We start from the raw sequence: 11,216 nt of genomic DNA, 5'->3' as shown, positions 1-11,216 counted from the left end.
TTCGACAGACATTAAATGCTCCGCTAATATGCTAATATTGTTGATGTAAAAATGTGGCAATTGTTACGGCTCACTATAGCTGTGTCATCCGCAAAAGTTGAAGTTAATACAGTATTAGCTGTTGGAAGATCTGCTATAAATGATGTATAGAGTCTTTCATCATATATATATATATTCCCTAATTTCACCATACATGGTCTATTATTTAAATAAGACACCATATTTTATACAATTCTAAATGTAGAATTGTTTTACTCTTATATAAAGGCCTTCATGCCAGACCTTATTAAATGCTTGAGCTACATCTAGAAATATTGCTGAAGAGTACTCCCTGTGCTCAAATGTTTTCCTTCTTTCGTATTAAAAGTATTTAAAGTTTCAAGTCCGCCACTCAACGCTCCGCACATTGACTTCTAGACTTGTCAAAAAATAACTTTAAGAAAAAAAAAATAGATATTTTGGGCCTATGACATTGGATGACCCTCTTAATGTTTTTAGAAATTAAACTAGTGAAAACACAAAAACATGGAGTGACATTCGAAGAAAGTAAAGAATCAACTCCCATTTTCTTGGCCCATAGTTAATATCCATTTCACATAGCCTCATCAACTGATATTCCAAATCTTCCAGTAAATTGGCAGAAAAAATTAAAGATTGGTAAAGCTAATAATAACTACATGCACCGAAAATGCAAACAACAAATTGGTTGTTATAATTGGCGAATTCTTAAAAACTATTAATGGCAATAGAACAGATGTTGAGAGTATAACAGAAGAAATTTATTAAATTTCCTATGTTATTATATGTATTTAAATAGATCATTGACCTTTGTTGCAACGATATAAAACATTTTTTTATTTTGATGATAAATTAGTGATTTAAAATTTTTTAAATGAGCTATTTACTCACCCGACGGCGAGTTTTTGCCTAAATTGGGTTTCATTGTATATGGTAGAAAGCCTGTGGGATATATTTAACCTATTAATTAAGATGGCAGTAAGTCGAACACTTATAAATAATATTGAAAAACTAAAATCAAAAAAAGCCTTTGAAATAATAAAAAATGAATGAACTTCTCATTAGGATAAAACTCATTGGAAACGAAAGGTAAAATAGCAAGAATTAAGGGTTAAATAATATTTTGGGGAAAGTTAAGATTATTGGGTTTTAACTCGAAATAAGGTTTCCTGCATAAAACTTTAAATTTAAAAAATACAGAGTATTTGGCTCAGTTAGTTCACTCCAAATTTTGTCAATGAGAATTTATTTTTTGCAAATAAAAGCAGAAACCTAAAACTATAAGTAATACTTTCGATTTCCACATATACACATAAATTTTAAAGTTCTTTAAAAAAGGTGTTAATGCAATAGTCGTATATGTTTTTATTACCTTTAGAAACATTCCTAATTTTTGATACTTTATATTTCGTTTCCAATGAGATTCCCACATTGATTGTTTTTACTTTAATTATTAACTATTTTGGAAATGTCAAGTTACAAAAGTAAGAAAATATATATTTTTTTCATTTTAATTTATGAAAAGTTGGGACAGACGAATCTAATACAAAGTTTAAGTGTTAAAATTTTTAGAGGCTTCTTTTTTTTACCTTGAAAGTTTTTACTTTTTACTCTGTTTATTAATTTACACATAAAAGCTTCCCAATATAACTCACTTAAATCTACATATGTTATATGCCATACTTTAAGGTTGCCCATACTAAAATGTTTTCAGGATTCACCTAAAACATTTCATTAACTTGTCTTTGATTTCTAAGTATTATACATTCGGCCGACAACCGAAACCAGCTGTTACTTCTGTAATCAAACTATGCTGAAGTAACTATAACCATAACATCTGTAGAAAAATATTTGCATATGCTGCATTTTAAACTTCATGATGCTTTTCTTGATGATATTCTACTAAATATTTTGTCTTTAATAAATAAAAACTCCACTAAAAATTATTCAATAGAAAAATAATGAAGAAGCCATGCCAAAGAAGAAAATGTTTATTAATAATTTTTTAGCTAGTGAAACTCCTCCCTTGAGCATGTAAAAGGGTGGAATAAAACTATCCATTTGCCTGTCACATAAATGAATACAACCTTATTTATAGAGGACTTGTTTTGCTTATTGTACATAAATTGCAGAGGGGGTGTGAATAAGAACCCATAGAAAAACGAGTATTGTGATGCATCGAACTTTGTGCGTTTCTGGTTGGTTGCGTGGAATCGTTTTTGAATAGTTGCATTGGCGTTACACATAACTGTGTATGTGTGTTTGCTTCTTCTCGCTGTCGTCAATGTGTCTGAGATTTTGTTTTCGTTAACAGTTCGGCTTCGTTGCTCTTAGTGATATTCGTACAATCGTTTGAATTTCCGCGCACAATGAATGTTAAGAGATAAACGTTGTTTAAACGTGTTGTTGTTAAAATTAAATTTGATATTTCACCGTCGGAGAACAAGTGTAAATTATAATACACAACCAATAAAACAAGTGGATGTTTTTGTTGTCAATAAAATGCATTTTCAATCGAAATAAGCAAAACCGTGTTGTATTAATGTTCAGTTTTCTATTATTGAATTATGCCCCGACCTCCGAGGGAATCATATGGCGATCAAAAGCCCCCATATTCATATATTTCCTTAACGGCTATGGCTATTTGGAATTCACCCGAAAAAATGTTACCTCTGAGTGATATTTATAAATTTATAATTGATCGTTTTCCTTATTATCGGAAAAACACACAACGCTGGCAAAATTCCTTACGGCATAACCTCAGTTTTAATGATTGCTTTATAAAGGTTCCTCGAAGACCAGAACGGCCAGGCAAAGGTGCGTACTGGGCTCTTCACCCACAAGCAATTGATATGTTTGAAAATGGTAGCTTACTACGGCGTCGGAAACGCTTCAAACTACACAAACACGATAAGGATTATTTGAAAGAAGAACTAGCTACATGGGCAAATCTTAATCGTTTCTTTTTTACTCCACAAAATACGTCAACATCAGCAGAATTACCATTAATTAATGACTCTTCGCTCTATTTAACTAATGTAGCAAATATAGCTAAATTAACTCAATGTTCTGTTGGAAACACGCATCCTAACACAAATTTTGCATCTACTGCTATATCATTAGGATATCCACAAGTAACAATGTCAACAAATAGTGATACAACATTCTCGAATATATTACATAGTTCCCAAGTAATATCACCAATCATGGATGGATCAACCATTATTAACAAATCTCGACAAAAACGTTCTTTTACTATTGAAAGTTTAATAACGCCCGATAAACTTGATTCAAAGTCTATAAAAGGCGTTAACAGTTACGATAAAACTATTACCGAAAGACTGGAAACAGAAACACTAAAACAGAATTGTGCCACCTTACACAGTTCTATATTCAGTGCTGAAATGAACCATCAACCCCTTCCTCCGTTGCACACGATTACTGGAAATACCCACATACCCCTTCTGCATTATAATAGGTCAGAAGCTAATTGTATCAATTTGGATCCTTGCTTAAATTCCACAACAGTTTACGATATTCCGCTGCATCCAATATTAATGATGAAATCTCCGCTTGGAAACTTACAACCGTTATATTTTGCAAATGTTGATATACCAACAGACCAACACACGTCATCTAATTCACGACAGAGTTCCAGCCTGAGAACTGCATGACATCATTAGTTGTAATCGTCTATAGTTGAAATAAACTGGAGTCATCTTCTTTAGTTCCTAATGGCTGTTATGCACAAATGTAATGTATTATTTTTAAAATAATTTTTAATATATTTCGCTTTGTATATAATATTTAATACTAAAAAATCAATCATTAAAAAAATATGATTTTAAGAAACAAATACTCGCCAATTAAAATTTAATTAAAGCGTTTCTAGTCTACAAACATATTAGTTATGTGAGTATATTAAAAATTGTAATGCTTCTAATGATACGAAATTCGAATATATTAATTAATCCCATTTTTGAAATAGTAAAATAATTCTCATCATCATAATCTGTATTTTAGAGATTATTTAGCCGACGGCAAATCAAAATATCAGCATTAACAGGCGTAATTAAAAACTACAGTATTATTTTATGAAGATTAGCAAATATGTTAAATATTGTACATCTTAGAGTTTAATTGCGGATTTTTAAAATAGAAGGCGCCTTTAACATGTTGTTTAATTCTTCAATATTGTAAAATTATATACAACAGATAATAAATACTATTAATTTAATTGCTGATTAAATGTTTGCAGCGTATTTGAAACCATAATAAGAAGACTACGTTTCGTTAAGAACTGTATTTTAAAATTATAATTTATATTACATCCTTTTTAAAAGTACATATTTGATATAAGTGTATACTTCTGCTGGTGCTGTTTCGCTAAATTTTTTAAGGTTCGTAGATTATCTACCATTAAGTTAACTTTGTCCTTATTATTTATTTCATTTATAAATACCTTTAAAGCAAGATAATTGCTAGCAATTGCTAGCAGTTACTTGTTTTACTTAATATTGAAGCGAATAAAATTACTTTTGGTCATACTAACGTAATATGGAAACTTGAAGCAATCGTTTTCCGAAGTTTCTCCCTAGCTAAAATCCCTACTTATTGCAAGTTCAAAACTATGTAGAGTAATRATATTTTCAAATCTTTTCCAGAATAACATTTAAAACATATAAATAGTTATACAAATATCACATAATATAAAACTGAAAATTATTATTAAGTTCTTTTTCCAAGTTAAAATAATTTTTATTTATAAGACTATGCCTTGAAATTGCTTTTCATTAGGCCCTTCAAATTTTCAATAAACTTGTAAGTTATAAAAATTGTAAAATTTGCTGGTAACACCTGATGCCTCTTTTTTAAAATCGTATGAGGATTTCAAATTTCACTTATTTAAAAAAATGGTAAAAAGATGTATAATAACAGTTGTGGGCTAATGAGATTCGAACTAGAGGTATGAAAATTCATGTGAAAATGGATGACGGGAAAATTATAATATATCTACATACATACATTTGAATGAGTGTATTAATTATTTCAATTTATCATAAACAGCTCGTATTTTGGGGATATTCAAAATGAAAATTGCGACAATATATACATATATTGCCTTCCCATAAAAGAAGAGAAATTCGATGAAAAACGAGTCGTTATTTTTTATACTCTTCCGACATGTTGCTACAGAGTATCTTAATTTTGTTAAAATAATGGTTGAAAGTATCACCTGAAACAAATCGAGATAGATATGGGACTATATATACATATAAATTATCAGAATGACGAGCCGAATTGAAATCCAGGTAACTGCCTCTCTGTCCGTCCGTACGTTCAAGCTCTAACTTTCATAAAAATTGAGATATATTGATGAAATGGTTCTTTGACATCATAAGAAGTTTGCTATTGTACATAGGCGTCATGAGATCAGTGCCATGCCCATCAAAAACCATTATGAAGTATGAATTGTCATAACTAAGCCGTAAATTAAGATAACTCAAATTTGACAATACAGTGAGAACCCTGTGGTTTGAAAACCTTTGTAAAGTGGGCGTGTCCTCGCCGCTAGTAAGTTTGTATGTATATGTAGTATATCTTCCAAGCCGGTTTTCTTTAAAACTCCTAAATGTAAATCAATAACAAAATTCGTCAACATTTAATTTTACATTTAAGATGGTACGACAACACTTTATTGAGCTCAGACTACATTTGGATGAAAATACATATGTATCTCGAGATCTATTCTACCAAATTCGGTATATTACATTCATCTGATATTCCTGCGTTATAATACACAAATCTAACCACAACCACACATACTTCCAATATAACACAATTTGTTATTGCATTTGATTCTTTCATGTTTCAGTATACAAAGAAAACACCAATTAATATTATGGGATAAAATATGAATTATGCCTTTGAAGGGAGCCATTTCATAAGCAAACATTTTTCAAATCGAACTGAAACTGTTTAAGTTCCAAGATGTCGAATATGTGGAGTCTAGTGTTTATAGTAGATTTTTTAACAAAAATATCGATCAATGTACCAGATTGAAATTCCGAGAGATATCCTGATCATTTTTGTATACATAGCTCTATATCTATCTCGATTCGTTTTAGATGATACATACAACCGTTAGGTGAACAAAATTATTAATCTCTATAACAGGATATTGTAAGAATATAAAAAAGTATTAAAGTTATTAACCCCATAAATTTTTTTTATGAGTCGGTATCAATACTAGTTTCTTGTAACTCCAATTTTTGATGGTTCAGTAGTATATATGTATGTATGTTTCGATTAAATCAAAGTCGATTCGTTTTAATTAATTTAATTTAATTAAAAAATAGGTTTGATGGCCGTATATCTACTCCCGCTTTCGAAGTACGCGCTACCGTCCGTGTTTTCCTTTTTTCTTTTTACCTTCGCCTTGTTGTTATTCTATTCGTCAAGTTTGCAGTCTCGTATTTAACAGGTGTTAAAAATTACGTTCACTTCTAGTTATCTTGCGTTCGTCTGTCGGTTCCACATTCGGCCCTCCTGACACAGGATTCTACCCGAATTCTGAACTCCATGGTTTGATATACTCGGTCACGGTTGAGGTCAAATTATGTCATTAAACTTCATCAAGCTTTTATATTTTATAATGTCCATGTAATAACTTTTCGACGGTTTTGTTCGGTACAAATTATTTTCTTTTCAATTTCAGATTTGCTCCAAACTGAGTAAATTTTATAGATACTAGGTCGTTCACTTCATAATTTCGATTTTCTTTGCGTTTTCGGGTTTAATTTCTACGATCTTCTTCTTGAATAGCTGAAATGTTTTTTTGTTTCTTGTATCGTCAATCGATCGATCACTGTATCATTACCCGTATATTTTGTGGGATAAAGAAACAAAAATTTCAAAAATGCATTCAAAACTGCAATTATATTATACTGCGGACCAAAATGATCTATATAGAACGTCAACAAAGGCTTATCCTCTTTATCAATGGGTGCTAGAAAAGCCATATTTTTTACCACTTTTCGAATTGACGACAATGCAGCCAATGCAACTATTTACAATTTTTATAACTTTATTTTCTAGTTGAGGAATGTAAAAATCCTACTCTAAGCAGTCCTTTGCTTTCTTCACTGAAAAATATCCTTGACGATTTGCAATCTCAATTATCTTTTTCTCCATCTGTGATGACACCACGATCAGTTGTAAATCAGGGTCTTTATACAGTACATATATCGTTATGGATGTAAACATTATCGTAGCACTTTTCTTCAAAAATCTTTCGAACCGCTTTTATCCACATATCTCTCATTTGCTCCTCTTTAAGTCGATGTCTTAATGAATCCTCCATCGTCAAACAAGAAATTCTGCTAAGAGCGTCTACATGTCTCATCTGAGTCCCTCATCTGTATTCCATAAGGTAATCATATTCCTGAAGATACATAGCCCATTGTGTAAGGGTAGGTCTCTTTTTTGTACAGTCATCGTAAAAGCGTTACAGTTAGTAATAATTTTGAACTTTGTCACCAACACATACGCCACTTCTTGAGCGCTTCGCCTATAGCTAGTACTTCGAGCTCATACGAATGATATTTCTGTTCTGCAGGTGTTGTTTTGTGGCTCATGAATTGAACTGGCTGAAACTGTTGATCTTCGAAGTTTTTTTTTTGGAAAAGAATTGCTGTGTAACCATACATTGATGCTTCTGTATGAATTTCTGTCGTTGCTTTAGGTTCAATATTCCGAAAACTGGTGCCTGAATAAGAGCTGTATCCAGCTGTTCGAACGAAAAAAAGTGTTCGTCACCCATTTTAAACTCTGCGCCTTTCTTCATAAAGTGTGATAAAGGTTTTGCGATTAATGCGAAGTTTTTAATAAAACGACGAAAATAAGACATTAAGCCTAAGAATCTCTGTAGCGCCTKCTTAGTCTGTGGTAACGGAAACTTTTCCACGGCTTTCGTTTTACTTTCACTCGGTCTAATGGTTCCATTTTCAATAATATAGCCTAAAAATTCTATCTTCTTCTTAAGGAATTGACATTTTTCCCATTTTATGCTCAGTCCCTTATCAGAAGCTAACTTCAATACTTTCCCTTACTTCTCTAGAGCTTCTTCTTCAGCTTTCGCTGGGATTACCAAATCATCCATATATGCAAAAACTGTTCTATCTCAAATATAATATTTTAATATGGCATGAATGTAGCGACAGAAAACAATGGGTGGATTACATATACCAAGGGGTACATAAAGAAATTCATGTTGGCTACTATGAGTTACGAACTCTCATCTACCGGTACGTGTAGGAAACCATTTGCTAATCTAACGTCGTGAATATGTTTACTTCTCTAAGCCTTTCGAGTACGTCGTCAATTAAGGTCATTAGGAAATTATCCCGCACTATTTTCAAATTTAGCTTGCGATAATCGCAACAAAGTCATTTTGTGCCATTTTTTCTTCGATATTAGTAGAAAAGGCGAAACGTTTGAGCAACTAGGATGTATTGTACCTTCATCTAACCACTGTGTGACTTACTTATCTATGATTTGTTGCACCATATCCTTCGTGGTGGTTGGTAATCTGAAACCTCGTCGGTAAGAATAAATATCATATTCACCGGTGAACTATCGTCTTTCTTTCGGATATACTATTCTATCATTTGCTTCACCGCCTCTGCTGATTTTTTATTCAAATGAGTTAAATCATAGCCTTTTTCAATTATATCAACGTTAAAACATAAATTTAAAAAATATTAATCATCATCGTTTGTTAAGTTACCTTTGACTCTCATTGTATCATTAATCGGCACAGACAACTTTTCTTTAAATGAAGCCCCATTTCACTAACCAACATCTCGAAATGTTTCAATATTAAATTACCCAGAATCACTTCTTAACTAATGTCAACAATACTCTGATCAATTTCGTACTTCTATATCAAAGCTTTCTATCGTTGATATTTTTGCTTTATATCTCTGTCGAACTTATTAAATGTGTCGCATCTGATTAAACACAAGTTACAACCAGTATCGATAAGCGCGCTCACTTCTACATTTCAAATCCGTATATTTTTAAATTTTTAATTAAATCTTGCAAGTTCGTCAATTGAATTTACACGATTGTGTTCTCCCTCAGTGTTCCCACCTTTTATTTCTTTTCACTTAAAATATCTATGTCCCATCTTCTGCCACTTAAAGCATTTGAATTGCTTCGAAGAACAAACTCTAGGTATGTGCCAAGGTGCACCACATTTATAACATCTTTTATCGATTCTTAATGGCAACTAATTCTCCTGTTTAATTTTATCATTTACATCCGCTTACTTCAGATTTTCAACTTTTGGTTCCTGCTTGATTTTTTCGTAAACTACTAATTGTTCTTTTAGTTCTGTCACATGCCATGAGTCAATTGATTTGCTTATCTATATCAAAACATATAGGTATTCACGATACGATTCACACGTCTTCTTCTGTCTTTTCCCTAACATCTTATGCACATCGACTGCTGATAACTTATTTCCGACTTTATTTCTGCAGCACCCCTCAACAACCCTTTTGTATAAACGAATTTTTGTACATAATTCCAATTTGCTATTTCTGCGTTTTCTTTTATTTCTGCGATCCATTTCGGTATATCAGACATATCTCTTCCATCAAAAGTAGAAAATATCTTTATGCCTGAAATGTGCACAACCTTTAGGTGCAGATGGTTCAGTCCGTTTTTGTATAAAATCACATTCAGGCTGATTGGCATTAAAATCGCTTCCTTCATTTTCGTCGTCGTCATCGCCGTCAATCAGGCCTTAATGTTGGAGAAGTATTTCCCTCAGTTCATGTTTCCGTCCACTTACTCCTAGTCAGAGTTCCTTTAGTTTGTCTTTTAAAGTCGTAACCGTAATTTTTAAAATAGCATCTGCATCCATGTTTACAATATTAAAATATATGTTAATGAACTATATAAAATACATATGTATAAAGTATATGTATCTTAGTTTAAGACAGCGTAAGTATTTTGTTTAGAGTTACATCAAAATTATTTAGTAGGTCAACTGACAATTCCAACAAAATGTATAAATACAGTAAAGTTTAGTTTTCATAAATTACACAAAAATGCAAATATTATTAATGAGAATGAATTAGTTCCCAGTTTTTCGATTTTCAATTTAAAATACAAATATTTTGTAAATTTACATCAATCGGATATCACTAATGTGTGTTATATTTCACAAAATTTCATTTCGTTTCTTTCAGTCATGTATATAAATTTAATATACAAAAATATTTTCCAATTATTTTTTTGATATTCTTTAAAATTTACTTTGTCTTACTTTCTATGTCTAGCTTAATTTCTACATGAATTTCTTTACATTAAAGTTCGTGTTACACTCTTTGCTTATATCGTCTTTCGGGTTCTTATAAATTCACGTATGCATTTGTTCAACTACTTTACCTTAACTTTCTCTTATTAGATTTTTCATCTTTTCCGTCTTGAACTTGGCTATAGGTGTCTTTACTTAAACTTCTTCTTCGTTTGGCTTTCTATCGTACTTCTCCTTCTTCAACTTTTTCTCGTTTTCTATCTTAAGTCTTCTTTTTCAGCGTCTACTCCTCTTCTTTCAGCAAAATTTCAAATGACAACGGCTATGCTGTTGCGGCTGACATAAACTGCTCTGCTGGTTTGTGTCAACTAACAATAGCTGGAACCCTCTGCTACAACTGCTTCCAATATACGCCGGCTGATATTTGAAGATGACAGCGAAATTTTTCCGATTGGCTTAAATTCAATTCTGGGCGAGGCCCCAAATGTAGATTTCGATTAAATCAAAGTCCCTTAGTTTTAATTGATTCAAATAAATGTATGTAAAAGTTATATTTATTATAAAATATTACAGGTGGTCTTATATGTTGTGTGACCGTATATCGACTCCCAGCTTTCGAAGTACGCGCTACCGTCCGTTTTTTTTCTTATCTGACATGCCTTAAGGTACCTCACATATCTACCTGTACAAACATATTGCGAGAGTATGAAAAGGCAATGGGTTAATAATTTTGAAAACCGAAATTGAGATACGTAATGGTAGTTTATAACACCTGAAACTAATCGAGATAAATATTGTCTTATATTAGTATGTAAGTATATCTAAATGATCAGGTTCACCAAACCATCTTAACATTTTAATATTCATATTT

The 11,216-nt window shown here is 31.7% G+C and overlaps 1 protein-coding gene across 1 annotated transcript; it reads left to right on the top strand.

Annotated features, from left to right (window-relative positions):
• Positions 1-2,344: 2,344 nt before the first annotated feature.
• Positions 2,345-10,990, top strand: LOC108975734 (fork head domain-containing protein FD4-like). Its single transcript, XM_018944435.1, has 2 exons — positions 2,345-3,771; positions 10,919-10,990. Exon 1 carries the CDS (start codon positions 2,586-2,588, stop codon positions 3,690-3,692), a length of 1,107 nt encoding a protein of 368 aa, XP_018799980.1. The 5' UTR covers positions 2,345-2,585; the 3' UTR covers positions 3,693-3,771; positions 10,919-10,990.
• Positions 10,991-11,216: the final 226 nt, after the last annotated feature.

This window comes from Bactrocera latifrons, unplaced genomic scaffold (assembly GCF_001853355.1).
Source record: "Bactrocera latifrons isolate USDA-ARS-PBARC rearing strain unplaced genomic scaffold, ASM185335v1 scaffold_691, whole genome shotgun sequence".
Classification (NCBI taxonomy): Eukaryota; Metazoa; Arthropoda; class Insecta; order Diptera; family Tephritidae; genus Bactrocera; species Bactrocera latifrons.
The sequence above is the reverse complement of the archived record's forward strand: the minus strand, read 5'-3'. Positions and strand labels throughout refer to the sequence as shown.